Source organism: Scardinius erythrophthalmus (assembly GCF_964197995.2).
Source record: "Scardinius erythrophthalmus genome assembly, chromosome: 19".
NCBI lineage: Eukaryota > Metazoa > Chordata > Actinopteri > Cypriniformes > Leuciscidae > Scardinius > Scardinius erythrophthalmus.
The window spans coordinates 38428932-38455459 of record NC_138239.1 but is presented as its reverse complement, the minus strand read 5'-3'; the positions used below and the strand labels follow the sequence as shown (position 1 = coordinate 38455459).

The 26528-nt window shown below is 45.3% G+C and overlaps 1 protein-coding gene across 6 annotated transcripts in view; it reads right to left on the bottom strand.

Moving 5' to 3' along the window:
* The window catches only part of cdin1 (CDAN1 interacting nuclease 1), a 140966-nt gene that overhangs the window by 86536 nt on the left and 27902 nt on the right, over window positions 1-26528 (bottom strand). For all 6 annotated transcript variants that reach the window (XM_081394061.1, XM_081394060.1, XM_081394062.1 and 3 more), the window contains exons 3-5: window positions 15478-15523; window positions 13029-13093; window positions 400-460 (exon numbers count right to left, since the gene is read on the bottom strand). In XM_081394061.1, the coding sequence (XP_081250187.1) occupies window positions 400-460; window positions 13029-13093; window positions 15478-15523 (172 nt within the window). The remainder of the gene's footprint in view (window positions 1-399; window positions 461-13028; window positions 13094-15477; window positions 15524-26528) is intronic.

Below are 26528 nucleotides of genomic sequence, written 5' to 3'. Positions count from 1 at the left end.
GAGTGAGACAGCGCTCAGATCTCATCAGAAATATCTTCACTAGTGTTCTGAAGATGAGCGAGAGTCTTACGGGTCTGGAACAACATGAGGGAGAGTAATTAATGACAGAACTTTCATTTTTGGGTGAACGAACCCTTTAACGAAGGTTTGAAATCAGAGATGTAAACCGCTCACCTATAGAGATATTACCCACTGACCTCCCTGTCAATAGCAGAGCACAGACGCATTTATGAACGTCACTTATGATAATCACACTCAACTATTTTTCCATGAAGGATAATTGCACGAAATCACTGGTTAATAGGCAGAACCATTAGTCCAATTTGTATAAGTACTAACAGACTGGGGAAACTCCAAATGAATCTTTTGGGTTAATGATGTTTGTGCACAAGTCATTACCTGGTTGGCGAGCTCCAGCAGAACCGGGTCTGTGGGACGAGTCCGGGCCTCGCTGCGGTATCTTCATTACCACACACAACAACAATGGGGAAGAAAGTCAACAAATGAGAGGAGAAGACAACAAGAGCAGACCAGCCAGAACATGCCGGAGTCCCTGATGGGCTCAGACTCAACCCAAACCGTTCATTAGCCTGAAACCACAAAGCCCTCACACACACACATCACACACCAGCGCTCTTAACCACAGCTAACCAGAAACACAACACAGGGCTCCTGTAGAGGTCTGGCAAACGGAGATCAGTGTCTCTGATGTCTGGGAGAACAACAATCAGGGGTGTGTCCCGTACACACCGTAACCCGTGCTTCACTACATCAGTGCGATACATATAGCTCGTCTCGACTGTTTCCCGAAGCCGCATTATTGCAAATTGGTTGTTCAACCACGTTGTTAATGATGTCACGCAGATGTTGGAGTAATAACTACTGTTAATGAATCTGTTAGAGATCAAATTAACGCTAGAATTTTGCTATAAATTATGGAAATGGCATCTGTGGTTTTGCTTTATTTCCAGATTCAATCATAGACTCGTTCTTACGCACTAGAGCTCGTTCACACATGCGCACTCTTCAATAACTACACTTTAAATCTCTTGACAAACTAAAAGACGTAAATGACATTTGTATGTATTCTAAATAACAGATATAGATTGCACTGAATGTCAGCTTGCTTATATTCCTCAAGATCAGGATTTATTGAGTCCACATGTCATGAAAACGAGAAACTCTTCTTCTTTAACCACAGGAGATCTGTCGCTCAAACACACAACTCTGCGATGCTGCGAATGCTCGTTAGAACTATAGTTTCGGGAAACACAGACTCGTTGAACTGATGATAACGACAGAACTTGTGAATATAGTTGGATAACGATGCTTTCGGGAAACACAGATTAGATCCTGATTAGTTGCAGGATCCCGTGACCTTTAACCTGCGGATCTAAATGCTTCAGCTTCAGTTACTCTTGATTCTGTAGACAAACACACACTGGTAACTAGGGCTGGTCCGAATACCATTTTTTTTAGCTTCGAAGCTTCGGTAGTAATGGACATCGAATATTCGAAGCTTCGGAGAGAGGGGGCTGAACATATTCTTCTCTCTAATAAAGGCAGGAATCTCTGTGTGTCTGTATGTCCGTTTGCATTTTGATTATTTAGAGAACCGTTCATCCAATCGACTTCACAAGGGAGTGCAGTGTCGCATTTGGTGCAGTATAGATGGACACGCGAGACACGACACATTCAGAATTAATAAACTACAGAACAGCGCGAGCGGGAAGCGGCGCACCTCACGCGGGCAGGGCTTAAATTCTCCGAGAACGGACACTGCACTAGTGATATTAAACACACACACACACACACACACACACACAGGTCTGTTAAATTAAGCAGTACTTTTAATAAGGTAGTCTAATATTTTTCTGACTAACAAATTACTGACACAGTAAAGGGTAGATTTAAATAAAGAAAAACGAAATTTAAATAAAGAAAAACTACATTTAAATAAAGAAAAAACGAAATTTAAATAAAGAAAAACGAAATTAAGTTTAAAAACAAGATTCATTTAGATTGATAATAACGGGTAAAAAGCTTAATACATTTTGTTTCTATTCTATTTTCCACAATGTCAAAGCAACGCAGCTTAACCCTTCTGTCCCACACACTCCGCTGTTCTCATGCACTTCTGTCCCACACACTCCGCTGTTCTCATGCACTTCTGTCCCACACACTCCGCTGTTCTCATGCACTTCTGTCCACACACACTCCGCTGTTCTCATGCACTTCTGTCCACACACACTCCGCTGTTCTCATGCACTTCTGTCCACACACACTCCGCTGCTCTCATGCACTTCTGTTCACACACACTCCGCTGTTCTCATGCACTTCTGTCCACACACACTCCGCTGTTCTCATGCACTTCTGTCTACACACTCCGCTGTTCTCATGCACTTCTGTTCACACACACTCCGCTGTTCTGCACTTCTGTCCCACACACTCCGCTGTTCTCATGCACTTCTGTCCCACACACTCCGCTGTTCTCATGCACTTCTGTTCACACACACTCCGCTGTTCTCATGCACTTCTGTTCACACACACTCCGCTGTTCTGCACTTCTGTTCACACACACTCCGCTGTTCTCATGCACTTCTGTCCCACACACTCCGCTGTTCTCATGCACTTCTGTTCACACACACTCCGCTGTTCTCATGCACTTCTGTTCACACACACTCCGCTGTTCTGCACTTCTGTTCACACACACTCCGCTGTTCTCATGCACTTCTGTCCCACACACTCCGCTGTTCTCATGCACTTCTGTTCACACACACTCCGCTGTTCTCATGCACTTCTGTTCACACACACTCCGCTGTTCTGCACTTCTGTCCACACACACTCCGCTGTTCTCATGCACTTCTGTCCACACACACTCCGCTGTTCTCATGCACTTCTGTCCACACACACTCCGCTGTTCTGCACTTCTGTCCACACACACTCTGCTGTTCTGCACTTCTGTCCACACACACTCCGCTGTTCTCATGCACTTCTGTCCACACACACTCCGCTGTTCTGCACTTCTGTCCACACACACTCCGCTGTTCTCATGCACTTCTGTCCACACACACTCCGCTGTTCTCATGCACTTCTGTCCACACACACTCCGCTGTTCTCATGCACTTCTGTCCACACACACTCCGCTGTTCTCATGCACTTCTGTTCACACACACTCCGTTGTTCTCATGCACTTCTGTTCACACACACTCCGCTGTTCTGCACTTCTGTCCACACACACTCCGCTGTTCTCATGCACTTCTGTCCACACACACTCCGCTGTTCTCATGCACTTCTGTCCACACACACTCCGCTGTTCTCATGCACTTCTGTCTACACACACTCCGCTGTTCTCATGCACTTCTGTTCACACACACTCCGCTGTTCTCATGCACTTCTGTCCACACACACTCCGCTGTTCTCATGCGCTTCTGTTCACACACACTCCGCTGTTCTGCACTTCTGTCCACACACACTCCGCTGTTCTCATGCACTTCTGTCCACACACACTCCGCTGTTCTCATGCGCTTCTGTTCACACACACTCCGCTGTTCTCATGCGCTTCTGTTCACACACACTCCGCTGTTCTCATGCACTTCTGTCCACACACACTCCGCTGTTCTCATGCACTTCTGTCCACACACACTCCGCTGTTCTCATGCACTTCTGTCCACACACACTCCGCTGTTCTGCACTTCTGTCCACACACACTCCGCTGTTCTCATGCACTTCTGTCCACACACACTCCGCTGTTCTCATGCACTTCTGTCCACACACACTCCGCTGTTCTGCACTTCTGTTCACACACACTCCGCTGTTCTCATGCACTTCTGTTCACACACACTCCGCTGTTCTGCACTTCTGTCCACACACACTCCGCTGTTCTCATGCGCTTCTGTCCACACACACTCCGCTGTTCTCATGCACTTCTGTCCACACACACTCCGCTGTTCTCATGCACTTCTGTCCCACACACTCCGCTGTTCTCATGCACTTCTGTTCACACACACTCCGCTGCTCTCATGCACTTCTGTTCACACACACTCCGCTGTTCTGCACTTCTGTTCACACACACTCCGCTGTTCTCATGCACTTCTGTCCCACACACTCCGCTGTTCTCATGCACTTCTGTTCACACACACTCCGCTGTTCTCATGCACTTCTGTTCACACACACTCCGCTGTTCTGCACTTCTGTTCACACACACTCCGCTGTTCTCATGCACTTCTGTCCCACACACTCCGCTGTTCTCATGCACTTCTGTTCACACACACTCCGCTGTTCTCATGCACTTCTGTTCACACACACTCCGCTGTTCTGCACTTCTGTCCACACACACTCCGCTGTTCTCATGCACTTCTGTCCACACACACTCCGCTGTTCTGCACTTCTGTCCACACACACTCGGCTGTTCTCATGCACTTCTGTCCACACACACTCCGCTGTTCTGCACTTCTGTCCACACACACTCTGCTGTTCTGCACTTCTGTCCACACACACTCCGCTGTTCTCATGCACTTCTGTCCACACACACTCCGCTGTTCTCATGCACTTCTGTCCACACACACTCCGCTGTTCTCATGCACTTCTGTCCACACACACTCCGCTGTTCTCATGCACTTCTGTCCACACACACTCCGCTGTTCTCATGCACTTCTGTCCACACACACTCCGCTGTTCTCATGCACTTCTGTCCACACACACTCCGCTGTTCTGCACTTCTGTCCACACACACTCCGCTGTTCTCATGCACTTCTGTCCACACACACTCCGCTGTTCTCATGCACTTCTGTCCACACACACTCCGCTGTTCTCATGCACTTCTGTCTACACACACTCCGCTGTTCTCATGCACTTCTGTTCACACACACTCCGCTGTTCTCATGCACTTCTGTCCACACACACTCCGCTGTTCTCATGCGCTTCTGTTCACACACACTCCGCTGTTCTGCACTTCTGTCCACACACACTCCGCTGTTCTCATGCACTTCTGTCCACACACACTCCGCTGTTCTCATGCGCTTCTGTTCACACACACTCCGCTGTTCTCATGCGCTTCTGTTCACACACACTCCGCTGTTCTCATGCACTTCTGTCCACACACACTCCGCTGTTCTCATGCACTTCTGTCCACACACACTCCGCTGTTCTCATGCACTTCTGTCCACACACACTCCGCTGTTCTGCACTTCTGTCCACACACACTCCGCTGTTCTGCACTTCTGTTCACACACACTCCGCTGTTCTCATGCACTTCTGTTCACACACACTCCGCTGTTCTGCACTTCTGTCCACACACACTCCGCTGTTCTGCACTTCTGTCCACACACACTCCGCTGTTCTCATGCACTTCTGTCCACACACACTCCGCTGTTCTCATGCACTTCTGTTCACACACACTCCGCTGTTCTGCACTTCTGTCCACACACACTCCGCTGTTCTCATGCACTTCTGTCCACACACACTCCGCTGTTCTCATGCACTTCTGTCCACACACACTCCGCTGTTCTGCACTTCTGTCCACACACACTCCGCTGTTCTGCACTTCTGTTCACACACACTCCGCTGTTCTCATGCACTTCTGTCCACACACACTCCGCTGTTCTGCACTTCTGTTCACACACACTCCGCTGTTCTCATGCACTTCTGTTCACACACACTCCGCTGTTCTGCACTTCTGTCCACACACACTCCGCTGTTCTCATGCGCTTCTGTCCACACACACTCCGCTGTTCTCATGCACTTCTGTCCACACACACTCCGCTGTTCTGCACTTCTGTCCACACACACTCCGCTGTTCTCATGCACTTCTGTTCACACACACTCCGCTGTTCTGCACTTCTGTCCACACACACTCCGCTGTTCTGCACTTCTGTCCACACACACTCCGCTGTTCTGCACTTCTGTTCACACACACTCCGCTGTTCTGCACTTCTGTCCACACACACTCCGCTGTTCTCATGCACTTCTGTCCACACACACTCCGCTGTTCTCATGCACTTCTGTCCACACACACTCCGCTGTTCTCATGCACTTCTGTCCACACACACTCCGCTGTTCTGCACTTCTGTCCACACACACTCCGCTGTTCTCATGCACTTCTGTTCACACACACTCCGCTGTTCTGCACTTCTGTCCACACACACTCCGCTGTTCTGCACTTCTGTCCACACACACTCCGCTGTTCTGCACTTCTGTCCACACACACTCCGCTGTTCTGCACTTCTGTCCACACACACTCCGCTGTTCTCATGCACTTCTGTTCACACACACTCCGCTGTTCTGCACTTCTGTCCACACACACTCCGCTGTTCTCATGCACTTCTGTCCACACACACTCCGCTGTTCTGCACTTCTGTCCACACACACTCCGCTGTTCTCATACACTTCTGTCCACACACACTCCGCTGTTCTCATGCACTTCTGTCCACACACACTCCGCTGTTCTGCACTTCTGTCCACACACACTCTGCTGTTCTGCACTTCTGTCCACACACACTCCCGCTGTTCTCATGCACTTCTGTTCACACACACTCCGCTGTTCTGCACTTCTGTCCACACACACTCCGCTGTTCTCATGCACTTCTGTTCACACACACTCCGCTGTTCTCATGCACTTCTGTCCACACACACTCCGCTGTTCTCATGCGCTTCTGTTCACACACACTCCGCTGTTCTCATGCGCTTCTGTCCACACACACTCCGCTGTTCTCATGCACTTCTGTTCACACACACTCCGCTGTTCTCATGCGCTTCTGTTCACACACACTCCGCTGTTCTCATGCGCTTCTGTCCACACACACTCCGCTGTTCTCATGCACTTCTGTTCACACACACTCCGCTGTTCTGCACTTCTGTTCACACACACTCCGCTGTTCTCATGCACTTCTGTCCACACACACTCCGCTGTTCTCATGCACTTCTGTTCACACACACTCCGCTGTTCTCATGCACTTCTGTCCCACACACTCCGCTGTTCTCATGCACTTCTGTCCCACACACACTCCGCTGTTCTCATGCACTTCTGTCCACACACACTCCGCTGTTCTCATGCACTTCTGTTCACACACACTCCGCTGTTCTGCACTTCTGTCCACACACACTCCGCTGTTCTCATGCACTTCTGTCCCACACACACTCCGCTGTTCTCATGCGCTTCTGTTCACACACACTCCGCTGTTCTCATGCACTTCTGTTCACACACACTCCGCTGTTCTGCACTTCTGTCCACACACACTCCGCTGTTCTGCACTTCTGTCCACACACACTCCGCTGTTCTCATGCACTTCTGTCCCACACACACTCCGCTGTTCTCATGCACTTCTGTCCACACACACTCCGCTGTTCTCATGCACTTCTGTCCACACACACTCCGCTGTTCTCATGCACTTCTGTCCACACACACTCCGCTGTTCTCATGCACTTCTGTCCCACACACACTCCGCTGTTCTCATGCGCTTCTGTTCACACACACTCCGCTGTTCTCATGCGCTTCTGTTCACACACACTCCGCTGTTCTCATGCACTTCTGTTCACACACACTCCGCTGTTCTCATGCGCTTCTGTTCACACACACTCCGCTGTTCTCATGCACTTCTGTCCACACACACTCCGCTGTTCTGCACTTCTGTTCACACACACTCCGCTGTTCTGCACTTCTGTTCACACACACTCCGCTGTTCTGCACTTCTGTCCACACACACTCCGCTGTTCTCATGCACTTCTGTCCACACACACTCCGCTGTTCTCATGCACTTCTGTCCACACACACTCCGCTGTTCTGCACTTCTGTCCACACACACTCCGCTGTTCTGCACTTCTGTCCACACACACTCCGCTGTTCTCATACACTTCTGTCCACACACACTCCGCTGTTCTGCACTTCTGTTCACACACACTCCGCTGTTCTGCACTTCTGTCCACACACACTCCGCTGTTCTGCACTTCTGTCCACACACACTCCGCTGTTCTCATGCACTTCTGTCCACACACACTCCGCTGTTCTCATGCACTTCTGTCCACACACACTCCGCTGTTCTCATGCACTTCTGTTCACACACACTCCGCTGTTCTCATGCACTTCTGTCCACACACACTCCGCTGTTCTGCACTTCTGTCCACACACACTCCGCTGTTCTCATGCACTTCTGTCCACACACACTCCGCTGTTCTGCACTTCTGTTCACACACACTCCGCTGTTCTGCACTTCTGTTCACACACACTCCGCTGTTCTGCACTTCTGTCCACACACACTCCGCTGTTCTCATGCACTTCTGTCCACACACACTCCGCTGTTCTGCACTTCTGTCCACACACACTCCGCTGTTCTCATGCACTTCTGTCCACACACACTCCGCTGTTCTGCACTTCTGTTCACACACACTCCGCTGTTCTGCACTTCTGTTCACACACACTCCGCTGTTCTCATGCACTTCTGTCCACACACACTCCACTGTTCGGCACTTCTGTCCACACACACTCCCGCTGTTCTGCACTTCTGTCCACACACACTCCGCTGTTCTCATGCACTTCTGTCCACACACACTCCGCTGTTCTGCACTTCTGTCCACACACACTCCGCTGTTCTGCACTTCTGTTCACACACACTCCGCTGTTCTGCACTTCTGTTCACACACACTCCGCTGTTCTCATGCACTTCTGTCCACACACACTCCGCTGTTCTGCACTTCTGTCCACACACACTCCGCTGTTCTCATGCGCTTCTGTCCACACACACTCCGCTGTTCTCATGCACTTCTGTCCACACACACTCCGCTGTTCTGCACTTCTGTCCACACACACTCCCGCTGTTCTGCACTTCTGTCCACACACACTCCGCTGTTCTGCACTTCTGTCCACACACACTCCGCTGTTCTCATGCACTTCTGTTCACACACACTCCGCTGTTCTCATGCGCTTCTGTTCACACACACTCCGCTGTTCTCATGCGCTTCTGTCCACACACACTCCGCTGTTCTCATGCGCTTCTGTCCACACACACTCCGCTGTTCTCATGCACTTCTGTTCACACACACTCCGCTGTTCTCATGCACTTCTGTCCACACACACTCCGCTGTTCTGCACTTCTGTCCACACACACTCCGCTGTTCTCATGCGCTTCTGTTCACACACACTCCGCTGTTCTCATGCACTTCTGTCCACACACACTCCGCTGTTCTGCACTTCTGTCCACACACACTCCGCTGTTCTCATACACTTCTGTCCACACACACTCCGCTGTTCTCATGCACTTCTGTCCCACACACTCCGCTGTTCTGCACTTCTGTCCACACACACTCCGCTGTTCTGCACTTCTGTCCACACACACTCCGCTGTTCTGCACTTCTGTTCACACACACTCCGCTGTTCTCATGCACTTCTGTCCACACACACTCCGCTGTTCTGCACTTCTGTCCACACACACTCCGCTGTTCTGCACTTCTGTCCACACACACTCCGCTGTTCTCATGCACTTCTGTTCACACACACTCCGCTGTTCTCATGCACTTCTGTTCACACACACTCCGCTGTTCTCATGCACTTCTGTCCACACACACTCCGCTGTTCTCATGCACTTCTGTCCACACACACTCCGCTGTTCTCATGCACTTCTGTCCACACACACTCCGCTGTTCTCATGCACTTCTGTCCACACACACTCCGCTGTTCTCATGCGCTTCTGTTCACACACACTCCGCTGTTCTCATGCACTTCTGTTCACACACACTCCGCTGTTCTCATGCACTTCTGTCCACACACACTCCGCTGTTCTGCACTTCTGTCCACACACTCCGCTGTTCTCATACACTTCTGTCCACACACACTCCGCTGTTCTGCACTTCTGTCCACACACACTCCGCTGTTCTGCACTTCTGTTCACACACACTCCGCTGTTCTGCACTTCTGTCCACACACACTCCGCTGTTCTCATACACTTCTGTCCACACACACTCCGCTGTTCTGCACTTCTGTCCACACACACTCCGCTGTTCTCATGCACTTCTGTCCACACACACTCCGCTGTTCTGCACTTCTGTCCACACACACTCCGCTGTTCTGCACTTCTGTCCACACACACTCCGCTGTTCTGCACTTCTGTCCACACACACTCCGCTGTTCTGCACTTCTGTCCACACACACTCCGCTGTTCTCATGCACTTCTGTCCACACACACTCCGCTGTTCTGCACTTCTGTCCACACACACTCCGCTGTTCTCATGCACTTCTGTCCACACACACTCCGCTGTTCTGCACTTCTGTCCACACACACTCCGCTGTTCTCATGCACTTCTGTCCACACACACTCCGCTGTTCTGCACTTCTGTCCACACACACTCCGCTGTTCTCATGCACTTCTGTCCACACACACTCCGCTGTTCTGCGCTTCTGTCCACACACACTCCGCTGTTCTCATGCACTTCTGTTCACACACACTCCGCTGTTCTGCACTTCTGTCCACACACACTCCGCTGTTCTCATGCGCTTCTGTCCACACACACTCCGCTGTTCTCATGCACTTCTGTCCACACACACTCCGCTGTTCTGCACTTCTGTCCACACACACTCCGCTGTTCTCATGCACTTCTGTTCACACACACTCCGCTGTTCTCATGCACTTCTGTCCACACACACTCCGCTGTTCTGCACTTCTGTCCACACACACTCCGCTGTTCTGCACTTCTGTCCACACACACTCCGCTGTTCTGCACTTCTGTCCACACACACTCCGCTGTTCTCATGCACTTCTGTTCACACACACTCCGCTGTTCTGCACTTCTGTTCACACACACTCCGCTGTTCTGCACTTCTGTTCACACACACTCCGCTGTTCTGCACTTCTGTCCACACACACTCCGCTGTTCTCATGCACTTCTGTCCACACACACTCCGCTGTTCTGCACTTCTGTCCACACACACTCCGCTGTTCTCATGCACTTCTGTCCACACACACTCCGCTGTTCTGCACTTCTGTTCACACACACTCCGCTGTTCTCATGCACTTCTGTTCACACACACTCCGCTGTTCTCATGCACTTCTGTTCACACACACTCCGCTGTTCTCATGCACTTCTGTCCACACACACTCCGCTGTTCTGCACTTCTGTCCACACACACTCCGCTGTTCTGCACTTCTGTCCACACACACTCCGCTGTTCTCATGCACTTCTGTTCACACACACTCCGCTGTTCTCATGCACTTCTGTTCACACACACTCCGCTGTTCTCATGCACTTCTGTTCACACACACTCCGCTGTTCTCATGCACTTCTGTCCACACACACTCCGCTGTTCTCATGCGCTTCTGTCCACACACACTCCGCTGTTCTGCACTTCTGTCCACACACACTCCGCTGTTCTCATGCACTTCTGTCCACACACACTCCGCTGTTCTCATGCACTTCTGTCCACACACACTCCGCTGTTCTGCACTTCTGTCCACACACACTCCGCTGTTCTCATGCACTTCTGTCCACACACACTCCGCTGTTCTGCACTTCTGTCCACACACACTCCGCTGTTCTCATGCACTTCTGTCCACACACACTCCGCTGTTCTCATGCACTTCTGTCCACACACACTCCGCTGTTCTCATGCACTTCTGTCCACACACACTCCGCTGTTCTCATGCACTTCTGTCCACACACACTCCGCTGTTCTCATGCACTTCTGTCCACACACACTCCGCTGTTCTCATGCACTTCTGTCCACACACACTCCGCTGTTCTCATGCACTTCTGTCCACACACACTCCGCTGTTCTCATGCACTTCTGTCCACACACACTCCGCTGTTCTCATGCACTTCTGTCCACACACACTCCGCTGTTCTGCTCTAGCCAGAGAACACTCCTGTTGCAGGAACACTTTAGGCCAAGAAGAAGCAAATATATTTAAGTATAACAAGGTTGGGTTCCTTCAACTGTCCATCCTATTAAAATGGCTAAGCTATATAATATAATTGTAAAAAAAAAAAAAAAGAGTGTTGTATTTCATCAGATTTTATATTGTTGAACATATTCAAGTGCGAATGAGAACCGTTTCGATGGGGAACTTTCTAATCGAATACCAACCCACCGAACGAATATTCGGGTCCAGCCCTACTGGTAACACTAACATCAACTAACATTGAGCAAAACATTTGTTGCAGGACTTGTTCATCTTTGCTAATGTTTTGGTTTTAAACGTTGAGATTAACATCAACTTAGATTAGTAAATGTGGTATAACACTATTACAATAAGGTTCATTAGTTAACATTAGTTACCTTAGTTAACATGAACTAAGAATGAACAATACTTCTACAGCATTTATTAATCTTAGTTAATATTAATTTCAACATTTACTAATACATTATTAAAATTAAAGGTTGTATTTGTTAACATTAGTTAATGCACTGTGAACTAACATGAACAAACAATGAACCGCTGTATTTTTATTAACTAATGAACCTTATTGTAAAGTGTTACCAATGTTATTCAATAAGGAAATGTAGACTATTTATTTACTTATAAATCTAAATGAATGAGCAGATAATGAAGGACAATCATCATCCTCATCATCATCACATGATCTTCCTCCACTGGTGTTTAAAGCTTCCCATGATGCACCTGATGAAAGCAGAGCTGCAATCTACACAAAGAAGAGGAGTGTTTCATTCGCAGACGTCCGTGTGTGTTGCTTCAGTGTTTTCATCATCACTGCACTGTTAAAGTATTGAGAAATACTCATAATAAACAAGAATAATATAAATAATGTTTATGCTCTGGTTTTAATGTATTAAATCAAAGATGCTATCGAGCACTGAGAGCAAAACACATCGTTTCTCGCATCTGTCAGCTGGTTTATTGAATCATTCTCAACATCAGTGTTGTATTATGTGTGTATGTATTGTGAATAAGCTGTGTGTGAATGTTACACCACCAATGAAAAATCTTAATTTTTCCATTTTTAAGATGTCACGTCAGTTTAAAACAGCTGAACTTCCCATAATGTTTTATAATAACACATCATGCATGTGTGCGGTTTCTTACCTCTGATAGTATCCTTTAACTGTGTCAGGAATGTGGTGTCTCACAAAGCTGCGCTTCATCCGCTTCTGAAACACACATGCACAATATCCCCAGTCATTGTGTCGGGATGTACGTGGGATATAGAGTGTGTTTGTGTGTGTGAAAACATTTTGTTGTGATGTTTAACTAGCATGTTAGATCTCTCAGTGGGCAGGACTACTGGATGATATTCACATGTGAGAGCGACAAAGAAATCTAGAATGATGTGGAGAAACACAGAGCGGGAACTGGACCAAGATGTTTTGTTTGGCGTGAGTTTATATGTCTATGGGCCCTATCTCGCACCCAGCGCAATTTACTTTGTACACCGACGCATGTATCATTCCTATTTCTCACCCGCGCACAGCGGACTTTTCCCGTGCACAGATGCACGTCTGTAAATTAGGGAATGAACTTGCGCTCCCGGAGGCGGTTCAGCGAAAAGAGGAGGCGTGTTCCGGCGCAAACGTTCCCTGGTGCTATTTTGCAGTTTCAGAAAACAATTCCTCCACTGACCAGGAGAAGCCTCGTCTAAAGTCAGTGGCGCGTTGCTCATGTTATTCAGATGCTATTTTAAGGGCACATGCTTGGCCATAATGTAGCGTGTGCACAACACACACACTCTTTGCTTCTTTCATCTACACAGACGCAGCAGTTTTCATTTTTGCAAATCATACATTATTACAAGAAAAAATATTCCACACGAGGGAAATCATTGTTGTGTCCATGAAGATGTGAAAAATAAGCATAAATCTAGCTTACACATTTACCCAAATTATCATACGCCTGTTTAACCGAAGCTAATCTGTGTGTGTTTCTCCGTCCCCAATGGCACTTCTCTGTGTTTTACGGCCCTGACGAGAACGTCGGTCTCCTCGGCTGTGAACCGCTCCTGGCTAATCCGCCGTTATAATAGCAATCCGCCATGGAACAAGCGCGCCTGCTCTTAAAGGGAATGTGAGATGTCGCTCTGATTGGTTTATTTCACGTTACGCACAAACCACACCTATGAGTAATGAAGCGACTTCAGACCAACACATTTTAGATTTGCGTCGGGCGCAAGAGTCATTTATCCCGCCGGTATAAAACGGCCTGTTCTATAATCTAAGTTGGACTGTTTCGAGTCTTTAGTTTTGAACTCAAGTGTTTAATATTAATGTGAATTATTTTTACACTGATTCAGACTGAATCGTTCATTGGATCTGGTATTTTGAGTCCATCAAGTTACAAAAACAGGCATTAACATGTTTACTCGAATAAAAAAAAACAATTTTGCTTACAATGAGAAATTAATACTTTTATTCATCAAGGACGCAAAAGTGACAGTAAAGACAATTATAATGTTACAAAAGATTCTATTTCATATAAATATGTTGTTCTTTTGAACTTTCTATTCAAAGAATCCTGAAAAATAAAATGTATCTGAGTTTCCACAAAAATACGATTCAAAAATCTGTTTTCAACACTGATAATAATCATAAATGTTTCTTGAGCATCAAATCCTCATATTAGAGTGATTTCTGAAGGATCATGTGACACTGAAGACTGGAGTAATGATGCTGAACATTCAGCTTTGATCACAGGAGTAAAGTACACTTTACTATATATTCACATAGAAAACAGATGAATAATAATATTTCACTGTTTTTACTGTATTTTTGATCAAATAAACGCAGCCTTGATGAGCAGAAGAGACTCTTTCAGAAACATTAGCAATCGTAACTATACTGCATTACATTAACACACAATGAGCCCTACGTCTGGCACCAGATGTGTGTGTTATTACACCGACTCGTGTGTGTGTGTGTGTGTGTAGAAGTGTTCACTACCCTGAGCTTTCAGCCTCATTCATTTCCTGTTCTTCTACACTACAAGCACTCTCGCTGTCGTGCGTAACGCGAATCGGCGGCGTCTTAACCTGAGGACGCTTAAAAACAACTTATTTAAAAACTACAGGAGCGATTCTGCTGAGACACGGAGAATGAGTGACAGCTGTCAGACGGATGATGAATGACTCTATTCTGAGCCGCTGCAACAGTGGCCATCGATCATCCTCGCTGTCAGAGGAGGAAAGCGCTCGCGACAGCGCCAGTCAGCAAACATTTAGCACACGCGCCCGCGCCACACGGGGAAATTATTATTGTCAGAATAATAATGGTTTAGCATAATTTATTACAGGTCCGGCAAATAAGCAGCGGCTCGATGTTATTAGACAGATGGAGAGGCCGGGTTGGCAGAGGTCCACTGTGTGTGTGTGTGTGTGTGTGTGTGTGTGTGTGTGTGTGTGTGTGTGAGTGTGTGTGAGTGTGGGTCGGGGGGGGAATCCTCCAAACCAATCAGAGAGTTGGCAGTTCAATTACACAGAAATAAGGGGACATTCATCATTCAATTAGGCAGCTGTCAGGCCACACAAAGGAGGAAAACTTCTAACCTGGTACTCCTGGGAGAAGATGCTCAGAAGAGTGGACGGGGGAAGACTGGAACAAATAAAAGAAGGACAAAGTTAATTACCAGAGTGCATTGCACGCAGACAGAGCGAGCGAGCGAGAGAGGAGTGCTTTAGAGCCTGTAATCTCCAGGAACACGGGAACGAGTGTGGCCGAGCGGTTCCGGATGAGCGGGTCGGTGCGAGGAGAGGGTCTATATAAGTGTCCTCGCGTATGATTGGCTGTTGTGTCAGGTGAACACAACACACCTTTAGACCTCGTGCATTCACTCCGTCACGGGAACAAAAGCACACGCTGGATGAAAAGAAAAGAGCTTGTACTCCCCCGGGAGATCGGCTGCAGTTCTGGAATATAAAGGCACTGAGACTAAAGGGTTCCTGATGCTCTCACACACGACTCTCCTCCTTAATTCCTCAGCAGTTTATATCTTTTTTTCTTTCTCTACCTGTGTTTGTGACCCTGCCCCCCCATTGAGCATTTATTGTCCAATAGCCGCAACTTAATTTTGCAATTTCTATTACACTAGGAGTGTAGCGATCCCCTCATGTCTCGACTCGACACACATCCCGATCCTGAACTCTCGAGCCCATATTACTGCGATCCTCCACGACTCATGAGAAAAGGTTTACAGAAAATGATGAAATGCTAAATGTGATCCTACATTGTGTGTGTAAATGAACAGGCTTGGACTTGGTGCTGAAACCCAATGAACAGGACAATAGAGACACCAGAATAACAATATTCATGATTCTGAAGATGAAAACACTGAATTATTGTAGATGAATATGCTTGATCTCTGTCACTGACTAGATATATTTATAATAATGTAGGACACTTTTACTGGTGACATCAGACATCTGGCATTATCAGGACACACTAATATTCCCCCATCGCATTATTAGATATTATATTCAGCATTATATAGAGCAGTTTAATGCAGTTCTGACACTAAAACTCTAAAAACTTTAATTTTTTCGCACACAGAAATGTTAATTTTGGGTGAATTATATAAAATACATATTGTCACTATCCCCGATACACATTGTTGCATTTTTGTATTGCGATATATTGTTACACCCCTAGTATTACACCCTTCTCATGGATTGCATTTATGAATTTTAGACATTAAAGTGAGAGTTAAATCTTTTTTTGACCTGTAAAAGAAAACCTGCTTAATAATTACGCACATCTGAATATAAAGCGTTTTTCATTTCCAGCCCGTGTTAACAATTACATATCACTTATAAATGCCTATATACAAAAAGAATAGCAGTTATTAAGATTGATGTGGTTTGGAATTGGTAAAATGTGCTTGGAAAAAACAGGATGATCATGATATCGACTTGCCTAATAATCATGCTCACTGTATATACTCTTGCCTCTCTCCCCAATCACATCAAATCAAGAGGCAAAAGCCACAAATTAGTTTAATGAAATATATCTGAGGTGGTTATAATTATTTAATGCAGATCAGAAGCCTTAGCGAGAGCATCAACGCAGGTTTGAGGAACCAAACCATCCTGGAGGAAAACCTGAATCGCTCGTGGATTAAGAAAAGCTTATACAAATAAAGGCGAAGTTCAAACTGTGAGATATTCCCAACGACTCGAACACAGTCATGAGATCATAAGATCAAACGGTCTTTATAAACTGACATTTGATGCCATAATCTTTTTTTCCGCATGTTGGTTTCAGCGTATGGCTTTGGTTTGGCAGGAAGTTTTACAAATATTAAGCAAATCTTTTTTTTTTAAGTTTAAGAAATATTAGAAAATTCCAGATGCATTTAAATCATTGTATTTATGAATATGCAATTTTAATGGACAAAAAAAAACAACGAACTTTACTTTATTCGCATTGGTCCCACTTTTTTTTTGATTGGCTGACAGATAATCCCAGGGTTTTTCATTCTTCTTGAATGCGCATGCGTCTGAACGCGTTGTTGTCTTTGGAGCTCTATCGATTTGATTTATAATTCTTGATTTTACTCTTTAAACTTACTTACAACAAACATTTTCTACTTTTCCTCACTGAGAAGCACTACTGCTCAAACCTCATAGTTACAACGCGGACTGTTGAGCAGACGTGTCTCAAGCCTGTTAGTGATTCTACGCTGGATACTCATAGGTTACTCCCGGGGATCACGGCTGAACGCGTCTTCTCAACACTCACTTACAAACATTTTTCACCTATCGTGCGTCTACTCTACACCCGTACCACTTAAAAGACGGATTATATCTAAGACACTTGTCAGAAATTAGTATTAATTGATAGCATCACTGGTAGTGTCGTTGCTAACTTACTGTCCATCTGTTAAAATGGCGAATATATCAGATGTAAGTATTCTACCTTTTGGTGCAGGTGAGGACACATTTGAGCTGCACGCGGTACAGTCTGAGCTGGAAGCTGTTGAGAAACAGATCCACGACCTTTTAGTGAGACAGGCCGAGCTGAGAGACCGGCGTTTGGCTCTTGAAACATCACGCGCTGATGCTCACAAATCAGAGATTAATGTTACTAACCCGCTGACTCCGACCTCGTCTACTCCGTGCGTTCCTCAACATCGGTCCCGAGCGCCAAGGTCGCGATCAGCCATGGTCTCGTTCACTCCGGCTCCAACACGCCACCACGAAGCCTGGATATTTCCGCAGCGGAAGACGCGAGTCAGGTCTAGACCAAGACCCTCTCCGACCCTCCCGGTTTTCGAGTTATCCACACAAAACCGCTTCTCCCCTCTTCGCGAAACAGAACGCGATGCTGTGATCATCGGCGATTCCATCGTTCGGCACGTCCATGCTACATCAGGTAAAAATAAGGTGCACAGTCACTGCTTTCCTGGTGCTCGTGTTTCTGAAATCGCTGCTCGCGTTCCCGAGATTCTAAACGATAACGAGCGCGTCGGAACTTTGGTATTGCACGCGGGAGTGAACGACATCAGACTGCGCCAGACGGAAGTTCTGAAGAAAGACTTCAGGAATCTGATCGATACGGTACGCAGCACATCGCCTGATATAACGATCATTGTGTCAGGACCGCTTCCCACGTACCGTCTAGGACATGACAAGTTTAGTAGATTATTTGCGCTTAATGAATGGTTAACGTCATGGTGCAATGAGCAGAAACTGCTCTTTGTAAATAATTGGAATCTGTTTTGGGAGCGTCCTAGGCTATACCGTGCTGATGGCTTACACCCAAACAGATTCGGATCGGATCTTCTGTCAGATAACATCTCCAAAATGTTAAATACCTTTTGACTAGTAACCAAAAGTCCAAATCATAGTCTCTGCTGCACCAAATTAACTGATATAAATACTAGTGTAGAACATTGCATAGAAACTGTGTCTATTCCTCGTTTAGTGCGATCAAATAATAAATCTACTGCAGGATCTAGGAAAAATCTAATTGTTATTAAAACAGAAAATGTTGCTATTAGTAAACAAAAACAATTTCTAAAGCTAGGTCTTTTAAACATTAGATCACTCACACCTAAGGCAGTTATTGTAAATGAAATAGTCACAGATAATAGCTTCGATGTACTTTGCCTTACTGAAACCTGGCTTAAACCAAATGATTATTTCGGTCTAAATGAGTCTACTCCATCAGGATACTCCTATAAGCACGAGCCCCGTCTGATTGGTCGTGGCGGCGGTATTGCAACTATCTATAGAGATATTCTCAATGTTACTCAGAAAACGGGTTATAAGTTTATTTCATTTGAAGTACTTGTACTAAATGTTACGCTCTTAGATGATAGAAAAACATCCCTATTATCTTTAGCCTTGGCTACCGTATATAGACCACCAGGGCCTTACGCTGATTTCCTAAAAGAATTTGCAAATTTTCTCTCAGATCTATTGGTCAATGTCGATAAAATATTAATTGTTGGAGATTTTAACATACACGTAGATAATCAAAATGATACGTTAGGGGCTGCGTTTATAGACTTATTAAAGGGGTGGTTGATTGCTATTTCACTTTTTTCATTTTAAATACTGTGTAATGTTGCTGTTGGTGCATGAACAATATCTGCAAAGTTGCTGCGCTGAAAGTTCAACGTAAGCGGAGATATTGTCTTTTAAAAATCAGGAAGTTTAATGCCTACAAAAACGACTCAAATGGGACTACAACGAGATACTTCCCGGGTTTTATACGTAACTAACCCATACATTTACATCAACCCTCCCTCCGGAACATGTTCTGCTGTCGAAGAGGAGGAGTTATAGTGGAGAGCTGTAGCTGTCAGGTCTTCTGTGTTCAGGCTTCCTACAGACGCTGTAGTTCGTCAACAATGGTTAAAATTTAAGTTTGATTATGTTCCTGACAATTACAATCGTAGTTTAGCTCTCTGTGCTGCACATTTTACGGAAGACAGCTTCCAGAATCTACACGAGTTCAATGTCGGATTCAACAAGAAACTATTACTCCAACATGAAGCAGAGGGAGCAGCTGTTGGGCCACAACCTGCAAGTAAGATTTAATCATTTTAAATCTATTTGCCTGTTTAATTTAAGAAGACGTAATAGTTTTTATCAAGGATGTAAAAAAATGCCAGCGCTGGCTTTAGTATAAGACAGATGCGTATAAACATTTTGGACCCGAATTTGTAATATGTACAAATTTTGTAAACGTATTTTCCATGTAGCTACTTTATGACGTAATTTTTTGATTTGATCAAGAACGCAAACCAATGCCAAAGCTGTTTGGTTATAGTAGCTAGTTATTTCGATGTTATTTTGTGTGTGTGTAAGAAACGTGTACAAACTTCAAATAATTATCGCAACAGCAAACTTCAGCTGCTGTTATCACATGTACACCTAAAGAAAACGACAAACTGAGTAAACTAGGCTACTAAGTTTTGTGAATAGTTAAACGGTTGTTCATTCTATCAATAAAACAATATCTTAAAAAAAACAGTATTACTCAGTCATGTATTCCGTTATATGAAATGTTTAATCAGGGGGAAAGCGTATCTCAAAAGCTAACAAACAGCAGTAGCATTTTCAAGTAACAGCGTATGGAAATTCTTTGAGAAAATAATAATAATAAAAAATTACCATTCAGAAACGTTTAGTAAGAGCCGTGTTTGCGGAGGTTCTGCTTGACTCTCTTCATCACCGCTCTCTGGGTCTGATTCTGGCTCAAACTGATGAGGCAATATTGACACCATTACATTTGACCGGGTCCGAGCACATGTAACTGTCGCCCGTAAAGGTAATGGGCGTGAAGATTCCGGACGCAGTTTAGCCAATTACAACACACCGGCCGAACTAACCAATCTGAGCCCATTGCCTGTTTCTGAGGGAGTGGTTTCATAGACTCAGGAAGTCAACCGGTCGTTCAAATGACAGAGGAGGAAGCGGCTTACAATAAAGGTGAAATTTATGAAAAATAAGGCGTTTTTTAACAAACGAAACACGAAGACATGTTATATTGCAGCCCATAAAAACAATCAAGCAAAGAAAAAAGGCAGTAAACCACCCCTTTAAACTCCTTTGGGGTTAAGCAAAACGTTACCGGACCAACTCATCGTTTTAATCATACACTCGATTTAATTATATCACATGGAACCGATCCAACCGATATAGATATCATTCCGCAAAGTGATGATGTAACTGACCATTACATGGTAACTTGCATATTACGTACCCCGGTAATATATCATGCTGCGCCGCGTTATCGATTAGGCAGAACAATCCTTCCATCCACCATAGATAATTTTTCAAATTGCTTATCGGATCTGTCTCAGCTGCTGCCTGAACCTAAACAAACAGATGAACTAGACGAACTAACCAGCACTATGAGCACCGTTCTCTCTGGAAAATGGGATATTGTTGCACCTATGAGACTAAAAAAGGTCAGAGAGAAAATTAAAGCACCATGGTACAACAATACTACTCGTGTTCTAAAGAGAGAAACCCGTAATTTAGAGCGTAAATGGAAACAAACTAATTTAGAGGTTTTTAGAATCGCTTGGAAAGACAGTACGTCACGCTATAAAAAGGCCCTAAAAGCGGCCAGGGCTGAGCATCTTCGCAAACTAATAGAAAATAACCAAAACAATCCTAGGTTCTTATTTAACACCGTGGCTAGACTAACAAATAAACAAGCGTCACCTGAACAAACTATTCCGTTACAGTTTAGTAGTAATGATTTCATGAATTTTTTCACTGAGAAAATAGAAAACATCAGATCCACAATTGTAAACGTTCAATCTTCAATCGCGCCTTATATTTCAGCCTCGATTATCACCCCGCAAGAACAATTACAGTGCTTTACAACTATAGAACAAAAAGAGTTAAATAAATTTATCATTTCCTCTAAAACAACAACATGTTTATTAGATCCCATACCAACTAAACTATTGAAAGAAGTGTTACCTATAGTGGAAGAGCCTCTCCTCAATATTATTAACTCGTCTTTATCTTTAGGTCATGTTCCAAGAACATTTAAATTGGCAGTTATAAAAACTCTCATTAAGAAACCACAATTAGACCCAAATAACCTAGCAAATTATAGACCCATTTCAAATCTACCTTTTATGTCTAAAATACTAGAAAAAGTTGTGTCCGCTCAACTGGGCTCTTTCTTACAAGAAAATGACACCTATGAAAAGTTTCAGTCTGGGTTCAGGCCGCATCATAGCACTGAAACTGCGCTCGTTAAAATCACAAATGATTTACTCTTAGCTTCTGACCAAGGCTGTATCTCAATACTAGTTTTACTTGATCTTAGTGCTGCGTTCGATACTATAGATCACACAATACTCTTAGATCGGCTACAAAACTATACCGGTGTTCAAGGACAAGCATTAAGCTGGTTTAGATCGTATTTATCTGACCGCTACCATTTTGTCTATTTAAACGGAGAAAAATCGATCATAACTCCAGTAAACTATGGAGTGCCGCAAGGATCTGTGTTAGGCCCTCTATTATTCTCAATATATATGCTGCCACTTGGAAATATTATAAGGAAACATGGAATTAGTTTCCATTGTTATGCTGATGACACTCAACTATATATTTCATCACGGCCGGATGAAAACGCTAAATTATCCAAATTGACAGAGTGTGTTAAAGATATAAAAGATTGGATGACGCACAATTTTCTTTTATTAAATCCAGATAAGACAGAGGTAATACTTATCGGTTCAAAAAACCGCCCACAAAACCTCTTACAATACAACTTTAACATAGTAGGGTGTCCTGTAACTTTATCCTCTACAGTAAAAGACCTGGGTGTTATATTAGATTGTAACTTGTCTTTTGAAAATCATATTTCATATGTTACAAAAACAGCATTTTTTCACCTTAGAAATATTGCTAAATTACGTAACATGCTATCTGTTTCTGATGCAGAAAAGCTAGTTCATGCATTCATGACCTCGAGACTAGATTACTGTAATGCTTTATTAGCTGGTTGTCCTGCATCCTCAATAAACAAGCTACAGTTAGTCCAAAATGCCACCGCTAGAGTTCTTACTAGATCAAGAAAGTTTGACCATATAACACCAATTTTATCATCACTACATTGGTTACCTATAAAGTTCCGTATTAATTACAAGGTGTTGCTACTGACTTATAAAGCCCTAAACGGCTTAGCTCCAGTTTATTTAACGGATCTTCAATCGCCCTATAATCCATCGCGCTCTTTAAGATCACTAAATTCGAGGCTTCTGGTCATACCTAGGATATCCAGATCCACCAAAGGAGGGAGAGCATTTTCACATTTAGCACCAAAACTCTGGAATAGCCTTCCTGATACTGTTCGTTGCTCAGATTCGCTCTCCCAGTTTAAAACTAGATTAAAGACGCATCTCTTCAGCCAGGCATTCATATAATATTTTAATCTTACAGTTAAATCCGGTCTCTACTTCATAAACGCCAGAGGAGAACTGGCCCCCGACTGAGCCTGGGTTCTCCCAAGGTTTTTTTTTCTCCATTAGGTCACTTAATGGAGTTTTTCGGTTCCTTGCCACTGTTGCCTTTGGCTTGCTCAGTTGGGGATGCTTAAATTGATTAATCGATTCACCAGTGCTATTGATCTGCATTACCAAACGTGGATGTTTTACACCAGAAACAAACACTGATGTACTATTTTATTTAATACTGTGAAGCTGCTTTGATACAATCTGTATTGTGAAAAGCGCTATATAAATAAAGTTGACTTGACTTGACTTGACTTCATATTAAGTAGCTTACTTACATTGAAATGAATAATTTGATACAATGGACTTATTGTGTACATACATGTTTTTACATTGTACTTTGTACTGTATTTTGAAAATACCTTCATGTAATTACAGCTGTAATTAATTTAACTGATGTTGACCTTCCCTTACACCTCACCTGCCCCTAAGCTCACCCGTATCACACCTCAACAGCAGCACAAGTGTTTTACAATACAACATCAACACAATAACTACATTGTACTTATTTTTCGATGTAAATACTTAAAACCACTTAATATAAAGTGCGACCTTAATTTTTTCAGAATCATAAAAGCTTGTTTATTTGCATGCTTAAGCGTGTATATATTATGAATGATAAGAAGGCTATGTCCATGCACTGGTTGGGTCTCATGGGCAGCTGGCATGGGGCAGTGGGGGATGATGGGATATCGGGAGCATTCCCACTGATGGGCTTTGAAAAAGGAAACTCTCATGGCAGGAGATCTGCAGATCCCAAGGGCCTCAGCGCTCAACGTCAAACACCTGGCTGGAAAACTCCTTACGAGCCAATATTACACGAGAGCTCTTCTTCTCGGCCCTGATTGGACAGAACGAGCCAATATTACACGAGAGCTCTTCTCGGCCCGGATTGGACAGAACGAGCCAATATTACACGAGAGCTCTTCTTCTCGGCCCTGAGTGGACAGAACGAGCCAATATTACACGAGAGCTCTTCTTCTCGGCCCTGATTGGACAGAACGAGCCAATATTACACGAGAGCTCTTCTTCTCGGCCCTGATTGGACAGAACGAGCCAATATTACACGAGATCTCTTCTTCTCGGCCCTGATTGGACAGAACGAGCCAATATTACACGAGAGCTCTTCTTCTCGGCCCGGATTGGACAGAACGAGCCAATATTACACAAGAGCTCTTCTTCTCGGCCCTGATTGGACAAAACGAGCCAATATTACACGAGATCTCTTCTTCTCGGCCCTGATTGGACAGAACGAGCCAATATTACACGAGAGCTCTTCTTCTCGGCCCGGATTGGACAGAACGAGCCAATATTACACGAGAGCTCTTCTTCTCGGCCCTGATTGGACAGAACGAGCCAATATTACACGAGAGCTCTTCTTCTCGGCCCTGATTGGACAGAACGAGCCAATATTACACGAGAGCTCTTCTTCTCGGCCTTGATTGGACAGAACGAGCCAATATTACACGAGAGCTCTTCTTCTCGGCCCTGATTGGACAGAACGAGCCAATATTACACGAGATCTCTTCTTCTCGGCCCTGATTGGACAGAACGAGCCAATATTACACGAGAGCTCTTCTTCTCGGCCCTGATTGGACAGAACGAGCCAATATTACACGAGAGCTCTTCTTCTCGGCCCTGATTGGACAGAACGAGCCAATATTACACGAGAGCTCTTCTTCTCGGCCCTGATTGGACAGAACGAGCCAATATTACACGAGAGCTCTTCTTCTCGGCCCTGATTGGACAGAACGAGCCAATATTACACGAGAGCTCTTCTTCTCGGCCCGGATTGGACAGAACGAGCCAATATTACACGAGAGCTCTTCTTCTCGGCCCTGATTGGACAGAACGAGCCAATATTACACGAGAGCTCTTCTTCTTGGCCCTGATAGGACAGAACGAGCCAATATTACACGAGAGCTCTTCTTCTCGGCCCGGATTGGACAGAACGAGCCAATATTACACGAGAGCTCTTCTTCTCGGCCCTGATTGGACAGAACGGGCCAATATTACACGAGAGCTCTTCTTCTCGGCCCTGATTGGACAGAACGAGCCAATATTACACGAGAGCTCTTCTTCTCGGCCCGGATTGGACAGAACGAGCCAATATTACACGAGAGCTCTTCTTCTCGGCCCTGATTGGACAGAACGAGCCAATATTACACGAGAGCTCTTCTTCTCGGCCCTGATTGGACAGAACGAGCCAATATTACACGAGAGCTCTTCTTCTCGGCCCTGATTGGACAGAACGAGCCAATATTACACGAGATCTCTTCTTCTCGGCCCTGATTGGACAGAACGAGCCAATATTAAACGAGAGCTCTTCTTCTCGGCCCGGATTGGACAGAACGAGCCAATATCGGCCCTGATTGGACAGAACGAGCCAATATTACACGAGAGCTCTTCTTCTCGGCCCGGATTGGACAGAACGAGCCAATATTACACGAGAGCTCTTCTTCTCGGCCCTGATTGGACAGAACGAGCCAATATTACACGAGAGCTCTTCTTCTCGGCCCTGATTGGACAGAACGAGCCAATATTACACGAGAGCTCTTCTTCTCGGCCCTGATTGGACAGAACGAGCCAATATTACACGAGATCTCTTCTTCTCGGCCCTGATTGGACAGAACGAGCCAATATTACACGAGAGCTCTTCTTCTCGGCCCGGATTGGACAGAACGAGCCAATATTACACGAGAGCTCTTCTTCTCGGCCCTGATTGGACAGAACGAGCCAATATTACACGAGATCTCTTCTTCTCGGCCCTGATTGGACAGAACGAGCCAATATTACAAAAGAGCTCTTCTTCTCGGCCCTGATTGGACAGAACGAGCCAATATTACACGAGATCTCTTCTTCTCGGCCCTGATTGGACAGAACGAGCCAATATTACACGAGAGCTCTTCTTCTCGGCCCGGATTGGACAGAACGAGCCAATATTACACGAGAGCTCTTCTTCTCGGCCCTGATTGGACAGAACGAGCCAATATTACACGAGATCTCTTCTTCTCGGCCCTGATTGGACAGAACGAGCCAATATTACAAAAGAGCTCTTCTTCTCGGCCCTGATTGGACAGAACGAGCCAATATTACACGAGATCTCTTCTT